This window comes from Fusarium mangiferae (genome assembly GCF_900044065.1).
Source record: "Fusarium mangiferae strain MRC7560 genome assembly, contig: FMAN_scaffold001, whole genome shotgun sequence".
NCBI lineage: Eukaryota > Fungi > Ascomycota > Sordariomycetes > Hypocreales > Nectriaceae > Fusarium > Fusarium mangiferae.
Genome location: NW_024573921.1, coordinates 1188487 through 1206850, shown reverse-complemented (window position 1 = coordinate 1206850; position 18364 = coordinate 1188487). Strand labels below are relative to the sequence as shown.

General features: G+C 49.5%; 8 protein-coding genes across 8 annotated transcripts; 3 read left to right on the top strand and 5 right to left on the bottom strand.

Moving 5' to 3' along the window:
• Positions 1-596: 596 nt before the first annotated feature.
• Positions 597-1379, top strand: FMAN_00895 (uncharacterized protein; the record flags this gene model as incomplete). Its single annotated transcript, XM_041828653.1, has 1 exon — positions 597-1379. One exon carries the CDS (start codon positions 597-599, stop codon positions 1377-1379), a length of 783 nt encoding a protein of 260 aa, XP_041676228.1.
• A 625-nt stretch (positions 1380-2004) lies between these two features.
• On the bottom strand, positions 2005-4627 carry FMAN_00894 (uncharacterized protein; the record flags this gene model as incomplete). The annotated part of the gene is made up of 2 exons (XM_041828642.1): positions 2005-3942; positions 3995-4627. The coding sequence occupies 2 exons, from the start codon at positions 4625-4627 to the stop codon at positions 2005-2007; spliced, it is 2571 nt and encodes an 856-aa protein (XP_041676227.1).
• A 1762-nt stretch (positions 4628-6389) lies between these two features.
• On the bottom strand, positions 6390-8260 carry FMAN_00893 (uncharacterized protein; the record flags this gene model as incomplete). The annotated part of the gene is made up of 2 exons (XM_041828631.1): positions 6390-8152; positions 8212-8260. The coding sequence occupies 2 exons, from the start codon at positions 8258-8260 to the stop codon at positions 6390-6392; spliced, it is 1812 nt and encodes a 603-aa protein (XP_041676226.1).
• Positions 8261-9048: 788 nt separating this feature from the next.
• On the top strand, positions 9049-9719 carry FMAN_00892 (uncharacterized protein; the record flags this gene model as incomplete). Its single annotated transcript, XM_041828620.1, has 3 exons — positions 9049-9160; positions 9224-9311; positions 9362-9719. The coding sequence occupies 3 exons, from the start codon at positions 9049-9051 to the stop codon at positions 9717-9719; spliced, it is 558 nt and encodes a 185-aa protein (XP_041676225.1).
• A 353-nt stretch (positions 9720-10072) lies between these two features.
• FMAN_00891 (putative mitochondrial amino acid transporter ARG-13) lies at positions 10073-11116 on the bottom strand (the record flags this gene model as incomplete). The annotated part of the gene is made up of 2 exons (XM_041828608.1): positions 10073-10960; positions 11009-11116. 2 exons carry the CDS (start codon positions 11114-11116, stop codon positions 10073-10075), a joined length of 996 nt encoding a protein of 331 aa, XP_041676224.1.
• Positions 11117-12646: 1530 nt separating this feature from the next.
• Positions 12647-13675, top strand: FMAN_00890 (putative CDC21-thymidylate synthase; the record flags this gene model as incomplete). The annotated part of the gene is made up of 2 exons (XM_041828597.1): positions 12647-12774; positions 12826-13675. 2 exons carry the CDS (start codon positions 12647-12649, stop codon positions 13673-13675), a joined length of 978 nt encoding a protein of 325 aa, XP_041676223.1.
• A 440-nt stretch (positions 13676-14115) lies between these two features.
• FMAN_00889 (uncharacterized protein) lies at positions 14116-14841 on the bottom strand (the record flags this gene model as incomplete). Its single annotated transcript, XM_041828586.1, has 2 exons — positions 14116-14696; positions 14754-14841. 2 exons carry the CDS (start codon positions 14839-14841, stop codon positions 14116-14118), a joined length of 669 nt encoding a protein of 222 aa, XP_041676222.1.
• A 592-nt stretch (positions 14842-15433) lies between these two features.
• FMAN_00888 (uncharacterized protein) lies at positions 15434-17983 on the bottom strand (the record flags this gene model as incomplete). The annotated part of the gene is made up of 2 exons (XM_041828575.1): positions 15434-17164; positions 17219-17983. 2 exons carry the CDS (start codon positions 17981-17983, stop codon positions 15434-15436), a joined length of 2496 nt encoding a protein of 831 aa, XP_041676221.1.
• Between the last annotated feature and the right edge of the window lie 381 nt (positions 17984-18364).

Sequence of the window (18364 nt, the reverse complement as noted above, 5' to 3'; positions counted from 1 at the left end):
AGAATTGGGGGTTTCCTTGGGGGTGGTTTGTGGGAGGTACGGAGTAGAAGTTATGACAATGTAAATGAAACGAGAATGTGACTAAAGGCCCAAGAGAAATAAATGAGTCGGCTTCGTATCGCAAGGGCGCTTTCATGAGCAAGTATTCAATTTACATGGAGATATTCATTCTTCAGTCCCATCATGGCGCGCATTACCAGGCTGTGTACAATTACGTTATCCGCCATTGGGTCGGACTGGATCCCGATCATGACCGGCGACCGTGGCCGAAAAAATGGGTAGGCAACGGCGTATTGGGTGTACAGGGACTTATGATGGGGCACCCAACACATTGGTTTCAGTGATGAGAGCCCCCTAAAGGCCATCATGACAACCCAGCGCCACAAATCTAGCCGCATGCGCGCTACAACCGATGAGGTCAATTTTGCGCTAACGATTTATTACGACATCCATCCGAAAAGCGCCTTCCAAAGCTGTACTTGCCAGGAACGACCATCTTGATTTTTATCAGTAAAATTTCCTGTCTCAGATATTCACTTCAGTGAATTCCTACACAACTTCTTTCTCTATACGTTCGTTCTTCAATGCCCTAAAGTATGCGACTCTCTGTTTCTTCTCCCGCTGTGCGCGATGTTTCTCGGCTTTGTGTCCGGTGTCAACTCCGAGCTCGCCGAGCTTCAACTCTTGTGCCATCGCATCGACCATCTGTCACGGCGAAGCCCACACGACATCATGTAGCTCTCGCAGTGGCTGTTCGGGGCCCAGTTGTGAATAGAGCTCATGCCCGCGCCGTATCTAGTGCCGCGCAGCCTGAGCAAGAACCGGTCTCGTCCAGCGCACCACCCTCGACACACTATGACCTGTTCCCCGAGACGCTTCCCGATGGTCCTCCTCCGGCAGGACACTTTCCTATTGATACTCGCGCTTTGCGCCGTGAGTTTCTCCGTCTGCAAGCTCGGGCTCATCCGGATATGCATCCTACTCAGGACAAAGCTCGTGCCGAGGCCATGTCAGCACGCATAAATGAAGCTTATAAGACGCTTTCTAACCCTCTTCTTCGAGCACAATATCTACTCTCTCTTCGAGGTGTCGACGTCGCCAACGACGAGACTCTCAAGGTAGAAGAGCCAGAACTATTGATGCTTGTGCTTGAGGCACGCGAGGAGATTGAGGATGCCGAGCACGAAGAGGATCTAGACGAACCTCGTGCCGCAAACGATGCACGGATTGTGGAGAGCGAACAGGTGCTCGAGCGCGCATTTCAGCATGATGATATCGAGGCTGCGAAACACGAGGCTGTGCGTCTGCGCTATTGGGTCAATATCAAGGAAAGTTTGGATAACTGGGAGAGGGGCCATCATGTCGTGTTACAGCATTAAATAGACAGAAACGAAAAACTCACGGTGGCATTGCTTAGGTACCACCTAGCTTCTTGATATGATCAGATGAATATGTGACCAGACTTGTTCGATGTATCATGAGCGCTGCTTTGAAGATACTTGCATGCTTTCAATTGCCAATAGCATCTTACAATGAAAGCGGATTCAGGCCTGGAGGTATCTCTTGGAGTTGCGTATCAAGCAAGCTTTTTGCATTCGACTATGCAGCGGATTGCTTTTCATCAATCTTAGATGAGCGATAATCTTGAAGGCGAGTTGACTGGCACTCATTTCACGGTACTTGTGTGACCTTTGTATATCATTAAGGTATTTGAATATCTCCCCAAGGTACCTTTAGTGAGATGGTAGATCGCGATTTTCTACTGAATTCAATGACCGGAAGTTTATACAAGAAATAACTTTAGCTCAAAGCGAATCTTCATCCTCAATAGTAATTATTGTTATTTGTTGGTACAGGTAGTAACAACTTTGTCATGATTTGACTTTCATCATATATCCAAACGCTAAGGGTTCCCACTTATGCGCCAGCAAATTATATAGTATACCCATCATATCCCAGACACTCATACGCCTATGCAATACACACTCCTCCACGTACACCAGCTTATCTTTGGTAGGCTGGCAGCTGCTCTCCATCGACGTGCCTCGAAGTCCCAGAAGGTCCCGCACTAGTTCCGTAACCTGGAAAATCATCATAATCATCTACCACTGGGGCACTTGGTGCGCTTGCTTCCGCATCAGCTTCCACCTCCCTCGATGGGCCTTCGTCTGCTCGTCGTTGCATATCCTCGGGAACGTCTGGCGGTGCACTGGCTTCATTCAAGAGCCGTTGACGTTCGAGTTCTTGTTTGTCTTCAACAACCCCTGGGAGAAGCACTGTTGGCAAGTCAACGTCGTCTTCCAAAGGGGCCGAAGGTCCCGCATCGGGGGCACTTGGAGCGTTTGGAGCATTTGGAACAAAGCCACCACCGAGATCAGGGACCCGGGGCGTATCCTCTGCATCGTATATATCTTCGTCATCGTGACTTGTTGACGGGCCCGCTTCTGGTGGCTGACTTGGTAGAAGTCGTGTTTCTGCTTGCCTAATCCTCTCCTTCTCGGAAAGGTTGTTCTGGTTGAGTATTTCAGGAGGTGGGATATATGAAGGCGCGGCAGGAGAGGGAACAAGGCCGCTTGAATTTGACCCAGCAACGTCTCGAGGCCGGAGCGACGGGTGTTGCACCGGGACCACTTGTGAATATGGCTGTGGAGGATGAGAAGGGATCGTTGGAAGTCGGCTCCCATTGGCCTGTGATGGAAAATAACCTCCAGGGGAGAGTGGCGTGCTGTTCGAGTATGGCTCAAGGGGAGGATCGTTAGCATAATTTGGTTCTTGGCCTATCACCTCTTCTTCATCGCTTTCAAGAATCTGTACGCTTCGCGAAGTGGGCGAAGCTCTCGACTTTTTCTTCCCGCGAGATGAATCAGTTGTGCCAACGACTGTTTCCATCGACAACGCGATAACGCCCTTTTCATGGCGCATCTGAGAAGTGTCTGCGATATTAGCACCTCTTCTTGGCCCATAAGTATGATTGTCTGCACTTCCATGGCCATAAGGTGCGAATCTGGCAGGGCCAGTTTGCATTTGATTTGACAGTCTCCCGCCGAGGTCAACAACTACCTCAACCACATACTTGAAGCTGATCATCTCTCCAGGTACACCTTTGATACTCGGAAAGGAGTCGTCAGGTAGCTTAACGGTCACAGTGACCGACGTTTGCATGGTGTTAGGGTCAATGATTAGTGGTGCTATGTTCTGGTCAAGATCCTTACGGAATATGCTTGTAGAACTTGAAGATGTCAACGAAAGACCACCCAAACCGGTCCGAGATCGCGGAAACACATCCTCCTTATCAATGCGAGCCACATCATCACGACTTAAACTCTCGTCAAACAGAGCACTCGGTGGGTTGCTGTCGATTTTGCCTTGTCTGAGGAGTGTTACAATCACACCAGTCATGCTCTTCACCCGTTTAGTATGTTGAACCGTGACCCGCACGGAGACAGCATCACCCGGCAAGCAACCGCCCTTCAGCAGCTCGACTGTCGCGGTAATCGTCTTTTTATCAACTGCTTGTTGCTTGGCCGATGTGAGTGTCCCGACCTGGGACAGCGCGGCTTCCGGCCTGCTCAAGCTTGTGCTGTTGCTGACGCCACTTTCGCCGCTGATTTCGCTTCGCATATCGCTTTGTATTGGGCTTCTCGGATTCGCCACCTGCTCACGAAGATCTTCCGTTGGTGTTTCTAAAGGATCTTGTTCCGAATTGAGCTCGTTGATCTCAGAGGGAGCTGCAGTTGATTTGTCCATCACCATGGACTTTCTCCTACGATTTCGTTTCGATATCGGTTCTAAGAAGATAGTGCGCGGCCGAGGGATGGGCAGCAGTCCAACATCCACATTCTCTACTAACATAACTTTTCGCTCGCATGATGATGTTGGGGCAATCGATGTTGGTCGAGTCAGCGTGGCAGTTACCATATATGAAACGGTCCCTCGCTCGAACTGTATAGTAAATTAGTGATAAGGGAATGATTGAGGATAGCAGCAAACCTACGTCAATACTGCTTGGAAGCCCTTTGTCAGGAAACAGCAGGTCGAAGCCAAACTCGTATCTGCCAGGTTCCAGCCTCCCCTCGCCGCTTAATACCTGCTCGTCTTGGAAAAGGCTTGCGAGACCATTGCCGTGATATCGTGGGCGCGCCGAGTCCCCATTCTGCGGTAGTACGATACTTCCTTGCGCTTTTGCGACCGAAGTCGGGTCCTTTAGGACACGGACATATCCGTGTAGCGAAACGGTCAAATGAGTAATGCGAACAGGCTTTACGACGACTATGACGACAGCACCACGGACATTGTCGCCAGCACTGTATCGACGGTGTGGTTCCTCAGCACGAATATGAAAGTCGGTAATATTGCGATTCCGATTGCGTAAAGGGAGCGAGAGAGGGAGGCTCAGTCGCGAAAGAAACCTTGGGCGCGTAGAAGAGGTGGTAGATGCGGTGGGGGAGGTAGCCCGCGGGGCGGCAGAGGTCGCCGAGCCAGCAGACTCGGCGGGAGAAGATATCTCGAGGTTCGTAGGCGTATTTGGAACGTTAGAGTTCGCAGGGCCAGGCGTTCCTGTGGGATTGGAGAGCGAGGGAGAAGATTTTGACCGGCGGCCCATTCCCAGACGTGGTGCCCAAGGCATAAGAAGGACCAGGATCCGAGGTCGAGAGCGACGTCGAGCTCAAGAAACCGACGTCGCAATCCTTGGAGCGAGAGCTCGCAGCCTCTTGCTCTGGATTGATTTTAAAGTCGTATCGGGAAGCCGTTGAATTAGGTATATGTATGCGGCGGGTACGAACGTTGAAGCAGAGGCGTTTCAATCTGTGGGCGCGTCGGCGGCGGTTGCGGCTGCGTGTTCTAAGCCTGCAGGAGGGGTACAAGAGGGTGCGAGATCGACATCCAAGAAATCGGCCGAGAATTTGAAAAACAATAAACCCAATCAGAAATACAAATACTATACACTATAGATGGGCTGAGGCAGAAAATGTGACCTGAGTGAGCGAATGACGAGTATTGGGTCGTGGAGACGGAGATGGATGGCGGCGGTAGCGGCAGCAAGTCGAAGCGATGGGCAATACTCAGTACCTACTGGGCAATAGGTACCTACCTACGTAGCTTAGCACCTGCAAGCCAAATTGATAGAAGGTTTACATACAATCGCGGGATGGACGGGAGGGGGTGAAAGAGCCAATTGGAAAGGTACCTTCCTAGCGGCTGCAGAGGTCCCCGTAGTGGTCCCTAGCGCCTCCCGAACGGTGTTGATCAAGATGGAGATACGGCTGGAGCTTGTTGGGATAAGAGTATAACCATTTTCAGGCGCGGCGAATACTACGAAGTGGGCATGGCTATGAAATCTTCAATGCAAAGCACATCCCCGATTGAAAATGAAATTTCTGTCAACTGGGCATGTGACTTGATCTCTCATATTAGCACAGTCATGTACGGCATCTCGAATCTGCCCTACCCAGATTGTCAGCCTGCAGATGCCAAGGCTCTGTAGAACATCGCACCGCCAAGAAAAGCTTGGTTAAAGTCTCGACGCGCTTGGCTCACACATCCTGCCAAATGCCTGGGTCATGGATGGTTAAAAGTGACAGGTCTGGCGACTAGTGGAAACGGCCAGCTGAGTGCATTTTGTCGTCGAGGCTGCCATAGTCACAGTTGGACTACCGTTGCCCTGTGCTTTTACTGTCTTCGAGTATCTGACTGTTTCCCGGTTGTCAGTTTTAATGCCATCGTACAGAACGGACGGACGCGAAACTACCTTACGCAGTGTTCCTTGCCAACCACATCCATAGGATTAGTCTAACATGCGGCGCGGATGGATCCGGTGCAGCCGCCATCACTGGCCATGATGCGACAGACACGTTCCTTGGTGGGACCTTGTCGTGGAGTGAGGCCAACGAATCCAAGGTTGCAATATGCGCTTATGATGTCTTCAAAATATTGCAAGGGTAAATGCATCTGGCTGGGTACCTAGGCAGACAGGGTTCTCGACTGTTATCGACTCTGCTGTACCTACTCTATGAGTTTTCCGTGAGTGTAGAAAGCTATGAGGTAGCGGAGGTTTATTCGACAAGGAGCAATGACACCCAAACATTGCAATGAGGTGGTTTCTAATATATTCTTTTGTTCTATGTTATCATGCCTTGTTGACTTTCTAGTCCGGTCGTCCACCCCGATCAATCCTATGCTGCGACTCAAACACATCTCAAACTACAATTACATAGGTACATGGTATCATTATCCATCCAAAGAGTTCTGCAAGCCCGTCCAGACCCATGTTACCTCCGGGCCCAGTATGATACAAGACAATGATGAAGAGAACCCATCGTTAATAACTCAAGCCAAAACGCCATTCAGTGCTATGCCATTATACCTGACCGTTGAATGCTTTAGGCAGTCTAATCCAATGCTTCTCCACTCAAAATACTTTTTAGGATGCCTGCGCCAGCGCCGTCGGCTACAGATTCGATCTCTTTTTCTGCAACACAGCTCGTGATTCTCCGCTCATCTCCACTTGCAGCAAGAGTCTTGCGACCTCGCTTGCTGGGTGTTTGTGGTGCCGCAAGGCTTCCGTTCTTTCCATCGGATGCGTTGACTAACCCCAATGTTTCGAGACTGCCGGCAACCTCGCGGAATTCAGAACTCGATAGAGGGTGCAGAACCGAATCGCGGGTACAGAGCTGACAGTAAGCATCGAATAAAGTCTTGATAGTTGGTGCCAAAAACTTCTTTTTGGAAGGTGTGGCGCCGTTGTTGGCCATCTTAGCAGCAGCTCGAGTTCGTTTCTCATAAGCTATCAAGGCACAGAGTGCTGCCTTCTGCTGGAGGTTAAGTGCCTTGAGTCGTTGGGTCGTTCCGTTGCTGAAAGCTGCTGCTGTAATTTTATTCAGATGTCCGATCGATGCCCGAGGCGCAGTTTCTGCTGTGAGAGCCTTCAAAGAGTTCGACATCAGTTGAAATATGGTTTTTGAGCCACCGGATGCGCCGTTGATGTTTTCCCCAAGAGGTCGTTTCGAAGGAGTCATCTGTAGCAGTTCTTCCCTCGCTTCTTCCTCGTACTTCTGACGCGTTTCGGTCTCGATCAAGTCAAGTGCACGGCGACAAATCTCGAAGGCTTTGCGAAGGTCCCCAGTCTGACTCGAAACCTTGCGGGAGCAGAGTTCAATGGCAGCAGGGTGGATGAATGGCACGTGGCCCTCCTTTCCATCAGCCGGCATCAGGGACCTGAGTCTCATAGTGATGATATTCTTGACCTGGGCTGCGGTATAGGGCAGGAATGGCAATAGATCAGGCTTCAGGTTCTTGGCCTTGAGTCGAGGAAGGAAACGATCGGTTAAGTCCAGGGCGTTGGCAATACCGACAAGAATCAGACATGAGTTCTTTTGTAGAGACCACTCAAACACGCGATATAGACTTTCCAGACCCATCGTTAAAATATGGTCGATCTCATCCAGGGTCACAAGATAGACGGTAGTCGACTGTGTCTTGGGCACGAACATAGCCTGCAAGCTCGAAATCGCATCTGCCTCGGAAGAGTCGAAACCTTGGCCAAGCGCGCCGAGAAGTGTGGTGTAGAGATCTTTAGAAGATTTGACACTCATGCAATTGACATATGCAGATATGACGCCTTTGTGGTTGGCAAACTGTCGACTTATCTCGGTAATCATGGCGCTTTTGCCCGTGCCTGGTGGACCGCTCACATAAAGGCAACCGTTGGGGGCAGGCGAAGAGCATCGTCCGAGGAATTCCATCAACTGATTTCGTTCTGCATCTCGGCCGATAAGTTGGCCAGGTTCAGCTCCACGGGCAAACAATTGTCGTGCTGAATGGTAAATGGTTTGGATGGTGCTTGGTGAGAGTGGTGTTTGTGGTGTGAGTCGCTTGAAGAGTTTGCCTGCCGACATGACAGCATGCCGAGGCGTCGTAGGAGGCACCGAGAGTGCATCTCGATGTCGGGGCGTCGAGGGTGTAACGGGATTCTGCTTTGTGGATGCTTGTGAGGGAGACTTTCGGTTCCGAGCAGGGAGCTCAGCCAATATGTCGTTTTCTTCATCATCGTCGAAGGGAGAGTATGCAGGATCTTGGTTCTCGTCGTTGTATGAAACATTCCTTGCAAGGCGGCGACTTCGTTTCGTGGGAGTAGCCACCGGGCAGGGCATATCTTGAATTATAATATTAGCAAAGAAAGGCTCTTGTCTCCTTCCGCCGGCGGAGACTCACCAGTTTCATCAATGCCGCGGGCTCTCTTTCCTAGTGTTGCTCGAGCCATGACTAGAATGGTTCCTTCCAACTTGTGTAGATATGCAGAGTTGTAAGCCGAGCACTTTCCAATAATCAGTGGTATAGGGTTGTGAAGGTCTGGAAGTTGCAAGAGGAGTGCTTGCCGAAAGCAGCTGCAGATTGTCCTGCGTCGAATATTAAGAATGGAGCCCCATTTGGGTACTCAGGGCGCTTCGCGCCACGATATGGCATAAGACGTGTTGAAATCGCGTAGAAACGCGACCTGCGGGCCACGATCAATTAAACATGTGGTCAGTGCACTAAGACGCGGTTAAGTCAGCCACAATGCACCATTCTCACGCGTAAATCAAGACCCAGGCCCCTGAGATCTGGGGCTGATCATTGGCCCAGCTACCAGTACTTCGATAATTGGATCCATTGGATAACAATTTGCGGTGGTGAGCGTAGCTACTATTCGTTGCTTAGAGACGAGTTGCAAGAAATTTCCCCTTGTCTCGTTTGAGTAGCCAGTTCGCTACCGAGAAGCATTGACAGTTCTACTCTGCATACTCCATAGATCCGTGGCATTTAATTCGATCGTGATAGAGCCATTATATGTTCTGCATCTGAGTTTTGAATCTGTCAGCCCACTCTACACCTAATTGATGATCTGACAACTCTGGGCCTCGGCATTGGATACTCCCCCCCCAAAAATGGATTACGTCATTGCCCTTCAGTTGTTTGACATTATCATGCAACTGTGATTCTCTAAATTTAATATTTTCTGCTCATCTCTCATCTATTTCCAATCACATCGTCCACAGTAAAGTGCTCATCATGACTACATATATTCCGGTGCTCACACTGCCCGACGCGGTCTTCCTGAAGCCCGCACTATCAGTTTTGCTGCCCATTGGCCTTGGGACAGCCGTTGGCTTCAGTGCCACTCGTGGGTTGACCTTCACATCCATATCAATCGAACACTGTTGACTGATTCATTGTCTGGTTTTAGAGACTCAGAAGACCTATCTTGCTCTCAAGAAACCTTCGGTTCAACCTCCGCCATGGCTGTTTGGCCCTGTCTGGACCGTCCTCTACGGGTGAGGATCGCCAGGCTAAGTGATTGATGCTCATAACTAACGCTTATCAGTCTCATGGGCTATGCCGCCTACCGAGTTGCTGACATTGGTCTTTCTCCCTTCTCAAGCCCTGAGACTATCGTGAACACTCGACGTGCAATGACGCTCTACTCAATTCAACTCGGCCTCAACCTTATTTGGACCCCCCTCTTCTTCGGTTTGTATCGACCAATTGAAGCGTCGGTTGACATTGTGACCCTGCTCGGCGTCAATGGCTACCTCACTTACCTCTACAGTTCCATTGATTCTGTTGCTGCGTGGAGTCAAGTTCCCTACCTCGGCTGGCTCAGCTTTGCGACCTATCTATGCACTACCATCGGTCATTTGAACAACTGGGACTTGAAGACCAAGGAAGCAAAGGACGAGTAAGCACAGCTGATGATGAATGTAGTTATGCATAAGTCATGAGTATTGGTCTATAAATAGGGACTGTTATATGTTGTTGCGTTTGTGTTGTTTCAAGGCCAAACTCGCTCTATCCCCTGAAATCAAAAGCATCGTCCTTGCTATCTTCCTTGCTATCTTCCTTCGACCCAAGATGAACAGATACACACCCTCTATTGATGCTTTAATTCACTCATCGACATGATATCAAACCAAAACTTGAACGCCATAGATGCATTGACCAGTCGCTGCTATGCGTAGATAAAATTTCGTTTCCAAGTAATAATGAAACTCGATGTATGACACACATCATCTCAGCCAGTTTTCTTGTATTATCGTCAAAAAGGAAAGTGTCGCTTCATCCCGTCATAAACCATGAATATAAAGGCAGAGCTTGGTGCAGATCGGAGGCATGTAATACCACAACCACGGTACATGCCCCGTATCCCATGTTGTTTCCAAAGCATCGCTCCTTCTTTCCAGAATGTTCGTCGTTGGCGTAGATCACTGACAGTCGAGGTTTGCATGCGTGATTTGATAGTATCTGCAGGAAAGAAGAGGAAGTTGTATGACACACCGGCCGATGCGCCAGCAATCGCTTGCTGCCAGAACGGCAAGGGTGTATCAAGAATTATCTGCTTTTCTGTTGCTGATTTCGCGGTCTTCGTCTTGAGCTGGTAGAACATGCTTGTAACTGTCTCCTTGGCACCAAACCAGGCAGAACCACCACCAGCCTCTCGAATCAGTGTACCGAGCTGGCCATGCCAAAAGCCCCGAAGGCCTTCATGGCGGAAAACTTGCTTGATGACAGGTATAGGGCGGAGAGGAGGGCCGGCAGATCCATCAGCCGACATGGGAGCTTGAATCCTACACTTGACAAGCTCAATTGGAGTAAGGACAAACGAAGTGAAAGCTCCAGAAAATGCACCTGTAAGCCAGAGATATGGCAGTGAGAGTCCTTGTTCTCGGGAAACCAGGTTGCTCGTGAACAGTAATTCACGACCAAGACTCTCGAATAGAAATAGACTGCTTGTTTCTGCTGCAGCACCCACCAAAGGAGCTGTAATGCCACGATACAGCCCCAAAACCCCATCACTTTTGATAGACTGCCGGAAGCAATCCAATGGACCAGAATATCTCAAGGGAAGATGATCGGGCTGACTTTGTAACCGCACTTTGACCGTATCGAACGGATACTCGATGTATTTACCCACAGCGCCAGCAAACTAATGAAAGTCAGTATTCGAAGAACTGGCTCAAACGAAGCCACATACCGATCCGCACAGCACATCTTCGAATGCCTCCATAAGCGCCGTCTTTTCCTTGAGGGAGATATTGGGCGCATGGCCAGCAACCTCCACAGCTACAGGACTAGGCTCCATCGAAGCGGTGGCGCTAATCAAACGCGGTCTCGACAGAAGAATTTACGGGCGAAGAGGAACGACGTATAGTATTGAGCGTTGAGAGGAAGTGTCGGAAAGCGGTGTCGTGGCTACCTATTGCCAAAAAGCTTTGAAGGAGGGGCACTCCAGTGACAATATACGCGATCGGAGGATGGGTCCAGTAAGGTACCTAGTAGAGGTAGACAAGGTAAATAGAGACTAAGGCTGCAGTTTCGGGGCACTTGGTGCCTTTGAATTCGATGTATCGCCGAGCAGTAGCCACAAGCTACCTAGGTGGTTGACAAGCAGACAAATTTGCGAAGTTTAGGGTGCGGGATGCATCGGATATAGCTGTGCTATACGTCGCTGAAGCGCAGTCACAGTCAGTGGAACAACCGCCGAAAGTCGGTAAACGAGGATTGGAAGAATATGATGTCCTCGCAGCTACAGGGCAAGCCGATCTGTCAATTGCAACGCGACTTTGTGGGCAATGCCTGTGACATATAATCGCTGCCCTGTGCTGCGAATTTGCAAGGTGAACCGTCACGCAGAGATGCTTGCTGTGAGAGTCGTTTTCGGGCATCAGGCCCCAAAGAGAAAATCTTGACATTTCTGCATGTGACATCAGATCGCCCGCTTTTATAAAATTTCAGCCAATCAAGATATCGTTTCCTTTATCAGATCGAACGTGCACACCTTGGACCTGAATGTTTCAAGGGTTCTGTTAAGTTTGTCTCGTATAATTGTGGTTCGGCAGGGGACGAAGGGTACTCCTCAATTCTGTCTGATTAGTTAGTGCTATGGGTTAAACGGATCCATTTGCAAAGTTGATCTCGGTGATCAATTGGAATTACCCTGTAATATGGATGCATGGATTGAACCTTGACCCCCTTGGGAAGTTTCCTGACTAGCGTCCTGCAAGCTGATCACTGATTGATAAGATTACCCACTCCGACACCGGTGCATCAACCGAGGACCAGGAGATATAACCTACCTGGGAAGTAGTCAAGGGTAAAATTCTGCATAGGTGGAAATCTTCCTCAACAAGAATCTTATGGTCTGCCAAACAACCATCTCAGGCACTATTTCCATATCAACCCGCGTCGAAAACAGCACCAAGTCGCTCGGTCAAGAAACGACCAGTATTCTCCAACTTCCCTGCTGCAATTTGGGCCATTCCTTGCTCCCGATCATTGCATTGGAAGTTCAGATCAATCCCAAGCCAATTTGTGTGCTCAGTATATTTTCTAGTATATTGCTTCGCCACGTATGACCCTGTACCTGAGAAAGCACCTCTCATGAGTTGGACAACGCATGTACTCACCTTCACATACTGATACTCGGTTCGGTTTAAATATTCTCCACCAACTCCAGGGAGATGGTGGGGCAGCGGGGAGGTCGCGTTTACGCGACATGACGCGACTGCAAGTTTAATTGATTTCATCTGGTCTCGGGAATCTGATGGCCTAGGGTTTCAATACACCTGGACACAATCATTCCCAAGCAGCAACCACAATACTCACTATCAGTATGACCATGACGCAGAATACCGAGGATTCAAAGCCTCCGAACGGCTCAAAGTCGATCAACCACGAAGAGAATCAATATCTTGATCTTGTCCGAGAAATCCTTGAAAGCGGCGAGCGTCGACCGGACCGGTAAGAGATCGCAACATCTATTGCTAGGCGGCACTCTAACCATCCATATAGCACAGGCACTGGTACATACTCCATCTTCGCTCCTCGGCCCCTAAAATTCTCGCTGAATAAGAACGGAATCCCCATTCTTCCTCTCCTTACTACAAAGCGTGTCTTCACCCGAGCAGTCATTGCCGAGCTTTTGTGGTTCATCGAAGGCAACACTTCTTCTAACAGCCTCAGTGAAGCTGGCATCAAAATATGGGATGGCAATGGATCTCGCGAATTTCTTGACAACCTCGGCCTCAATCATCGTGAGATCGGCGATCTCGGTCCCGTGTATGGCTTCCAATGGCGACACTTTGGTGCCGAGTATATTGATGCAAAGACGGATTACACAGGTCAGGGTGTAGACCAGCTTGCTGAGATCATTCACAAACTACGAACTAATCCTTACGACCGCCGCCTGGTTCTTTCTGCTTGGAACCCTGCCGATATGAAGAAGATGGTTCTCCCACCCTGCCACATGTTCGCGCAGTTCTACGTCTCCTATCCTCGGAGCAAGGGTGACGACTCAGGAACCAAGCCTCAGGGCCATCTTCATTGTCAGCTATATCAAAGGTCTTGCGATATGGGTTTGGGAGTTCCCTTCAACATCGCCAGCTACGCGCTGTTGACCCACATGCTTGCCCATGTTTGTGAGCTAGTTCCTGGAAGTCTTACTCATGTCATGGGTGATGCTCATGTGTACCTCGATCACGTTGATGCCCTCAACACTCAATTAGAGCGTGAGCCACGAAACTTCCCCGAGTTGGAAATTTCTCGAGACAAGGGCGGAAGTATCGACGGATGGAAAGCAGAAGATTTCACCATTAACGGCTACGACCCTCACAAGACGATTGCGATGAAAATGTCTGTATGATTCGTGTAATAATGTGGTGTGCTATAATCCATCGAAGACTCGAAATAGACGGCGTTGTTAGAGTTAGATAATGAGGAGTCGTGTTGGCTCCCGCGTGTGTTTTTATGCTTAATGAGATTGAATATTGCTTGGTACCGAAACCCGACTGCCATCCACACTACTTCCCGGATCTGTATATTTGTGTATGCCTCCTGAAATAATTGGTACTAGAGCCCATGATGATAGAGTTCATCCCTTCGTATCATTCCACAAGATGGTGATGTTGTGTTGGATCGGAATGCAGAACAGAGTGACAACTTGGTAGCACACGGGATGTCGATTAATAATTTACAAGTTACAATGACCAGTCCATTTGTGTGCAATCAACCCACTTATCCAGATAACCACCCGAACCCTGAATTCGTGAACCCTGACATGCGATGCTACACTGAGAAAGCATTTTACTGCTTCTTCTTGGCGGAGGCCTTGCTAGGGGAACCCTCCTTCTTCTCCGAGGCCTCCTTGGCATCGACAGCGGCGGCGTCATCAGCCTCCTTCTTCTCAGCATACCACTCGCCGACTTGCAGAACGAGAATTCCAACAAGAACAAGGGCAAGAATGGTATTGCTGGCCGAAAGAACCTTCAAGCTGTCCTCACGACCAAGAATAAGCTCGCCGCTCTCGCCCTCATGAGTCTTGCCATCGAAGCCGTCGTTGGTCCAGATCTCGGCACTAACACTTCGGAGAGCCTTGACAATGTTGGCGACGTAGACACCGAAGCCAATCAGGTAGAGAATGAGGGACGCGCCGTCAAACAGGAAGTTGGCCTCGCTGGGGCGGAAGAGCTTAATGAAGAAACCGATGAAGCCGATAGAGATGACAATGTGGAGGATACGGCTAATGAGCGCCGGAGACTGGTGTACAAACTTCAAATGTGTTTCGAGGTGATCAAAGAAGTTATCGGGCACAGGAGCCTTGGTCCATAGAAGAGGGAAGTCGTAAGGGAATGAGGCAAAAAGGATGCCCAGGAAGAAGCACACAGCTAGAGATATATGGATCAGCGCGAGTGCGATAAATTGGTCACGTACGGTCAACTTACGAGCGATGATCATAAAGGTGGCAAATGAACCGGATCCATGGTAATTCTTCGACCTGGTGTTCTTTGAATAGTCGATGAAGGAGGTCATGATGAGTGACTTGGAGGGGCTTTGTGGGAGGCGCAAAAGGGTTGTCGCAAAATGCGGAGTCGCGTAGGTATCCCGTGATAGCTGAACAACGGCAATGCGAGAGAATATTGAGCCAGGTAAGCAATACCGTAGCGCGCTCGAGATCAAACTCGGTGATAGTGACGATAGACGTGTCAGATAGGTGTGGAGGAGGAGAAGAGAGAACTGAAGAGGAGAGGTGGTGGGACGAAAGTAAGGGTACCACCACCAAGCTACTAAGGCTAGTAGGCAACCTACCTTCCAAATCGGTGGTAGACTGGAGATTTGCGGAGTAGTGTGCGGAGCCACACCTAATGTTTGATAACAAAATCCGCAAACATCATCCATTTTACATATTGAGGGAACTTTAGTTTGGATAATTGCTCTCATTCTGACTTCCATAACATCAAGGTCCTGACTTGTCTCTTGGCCACTGGACTCTCGGGACCAACGAGCGAGAGTCTTCTTATCAATATGATGCATTCCTCGCCGGCGAATCCCCAGAATAGGTGTTAGAATAGAAGACTTAGGTTCTTTGGAGGCTAATATCCCCATCAACGCCACAATCAAATATCTACAATTGAATAGTGAATCGGTAGCTTGAATCGTTTTCCAGCGTCTTCTTCGTCTTGCCAATCCAGAAAACACCCTTTGTCTCAGGGGGTGCCTTTATCTGAACGGACATTTTCTTTGACTTGATAGACCATTTGACTTCGAGTTCTCCTGATGGATATAGAGGAACCTTTGCTCTCGCATGAGAAAGACCCATGTGAGCTCCAAGCTCTGGGTTCACCACCCAATTCTTGTACCCAAAGCCCTGAACACCATCAGCACTTCGCAACCCAGCGACCCATTCCGTAAGGATGTAGGTTGCGGCGCCTCCCCACGGGTGGCCTAGGCTAGTGAAAGCACCCAAGCCTGGCTGACCGGCAGGTGTGAGATACTCCCAGCTTGCGCCGCTCCTTGTCTCAGGGTCTTTCAACATCGCACCCCAGACGTTGTATATCAGCTTGGCGGCCCTGCCCCAGTCCTCAGCGGCGATAATGGCCTGGAGGAGCAGCCCGTTAGTGTTAGGAGAGATCTTAGTCTCGATATCGTGATCATCGAGAGTCGAACGATCTTTGTAACCCAGACCAAGCTCTAACTCGTCAAGGGCTGCAACAGCAGACACTGCTCGTTCCTTTGACGCCACATGAGATGAGAGGCAGAAAGCAGTACCAGCTACTGAGGAGGTATTTAGGTCTCCCAGGGCATAGCCATAGGTCCCCAGGGATTTGTTCCATAGTTTCTGGTTGATCGATCGTGCCAAGTCGGTCGCCAACTTGCGGTACTCTGAAGACGTTTTCTTGCCAATTGCTTCGGCGATGTCTGCAGCAGCATTGAGGGTCTCGACTGTGGCACAAGAGCCCAAGGACCCTCCCTGGGCAGCACCGAGAAAGGTAAAGCCGAAGTCAGCAAGGCCGCTTGTAGAGTTGATATTGCTGGCGAGCCACGACAGCTGCTTTTCCCATTGGGCCCAAGTCTTCCTCGCGTATTTGATGTCGTTTGTCTGCCGGATGTAGTGGGCGAATGCGAGGAAGCCCAAGAGCTGATAATCGTCCAGACCGTAGACTCTTTCCAACGAAAGAGTTCCAGTTTTGGTAGGGTCATACCCAAGATAGGGGGCTATGGCAATTTGCCCACTGCGGATTTGAGTTTGCAGCAAAAAGTCGAAGGTACCTCTGGTATAATTGAATCCACCCGTACTGGCCCCGATGATGCGAGATGTATGGTAGAAATCGCCCAACCAAACAAGGCGATCTCTTTTGGGGCCATCAAGACAAACAGTACCCAGGCTTTCCTGCGTCCCGTATTCAACTAGCGTTTCTGGGCTGGTCAAAGGGTTCATGTATATCACAGATTTGTTTGTAGTGTCATAGGCAATGGCATTCCTGAAATATGCTGCTTGATCTTGCCAGGCACCAAAACCGAAAGGTCCAGTTGTAGATACAGGTTTTCCTCCAGGGGCGTAATTTGTCAAGTCGACTTTTAAAACTTCTCGTCCATCGACTAAAATCTCTAGCTTTCCTTTTCCGCCAAGCACTGTCTTGATGCGGTGCCAGGTCTTTTCCTTCACTGAGAATGGAATCTTGGTCGAAGCCAAGATATAAGATGGCAAAGTGGTCTGATTGACAAATCCAAATCCACTTGCTAGAAGCAGAGTGTTTGGGGGCGTCACAGTGTTGTTGGTGTTGGCAAAGGACGACCTGGAAGGCATATCTCCAGTTAACTGGATGTGGAGGCCATCTAATGCCAACGGTTGCGCCTGGGGGCTTGTTAGTCAGATATATCGCATTGAGACAAGAGTTGTATGTTATACCACTGCCCACCAGAGTCCTCCTCGGTCGATGAAAGCATCGAACTCCAGCGTATAGTTAGCGAAAGAATGGCCTTCAATGGTCATTGCTGGGCGTTGATTGGCAACATATGCACCGTTGTTGGGATCAATCTGCCATACTGCAGGCTGTGTAGAGTCTCCCAAGCACGAATCAATCGTTGCCCGAGCACCAAGCTTCCAGATGTCGTTCAAAATGTTGTCACTGCAGGAGAAGGCACCGGGAAGGTCTCGAACTTCAACTGTGTTGATGGTCGACTCAAGCCCCACGTTTCTGATCGTCACGACACTGTCGGTCAGAAGCCGAAGGGCTTGCCACCGTTGCCCCCCCTGAACGAATCTTGATTTGTAACAACCTGCTTGTGTGATATTGAATGTTTCGACTCGAAAGCTGTTTGCCTGGCCCGTGTTAAAAAGATAGGGGCCATCTGACCACGGCTCTTTGAGGTAAATGAAAGCCTCACTGAATCTCAGCTCAACTTGGACCGGCTTCTCCAGGTCGAGGACCTCAAAGAAGGGTAACCCAGCACGCTCAGTCCCGTAATCAACTGTAGCAACGCGGGATTTTGAGTTGAGGGTGAAACTGCTGAGCTTGGATGTCTTGGGGTTGTAACTTGTATCTACAGCAATTCCATCTGGCCAGAATGACGGAGCCACGTTTCGACATGGTCTTGACGTCGATCTTGATGCGCTTAACGAGGCAGAAGAAATTTGTAAGAGCGACACAATGATAGCCTTGAAAGAACGCATGACGGTGAAGTACAAGTGGCTGGTTCGTCAGTTCTCTTCCTCCCCAGATGCCCCGGCACCCCGTCTCCTTTTGTAATGCATGGGAAGCAATGGTCATTCCATATCGAACTAGCTGTCGGCAGAAGATGCACCGAGATGATCTCCAGAATCTTGAATGAGGTCCAGGCTTCGGTTCGGTAATTCCTCCACATACCGATTCCGATGAACGAAAATTACCCCGGATTTAATGTTGTTTTCCCCGCATTCTGATGAAACCTCCGATAGAGTATAGAGGTCTTTTGTGCATTTGTTAATAGTTCTGGAGAGGCTCTCTATGTAGACCAAGCAGTTGAAGATTAACAAGCTAAAGAAACTGGAGGCTGCCTAAAGACACCTTCATAA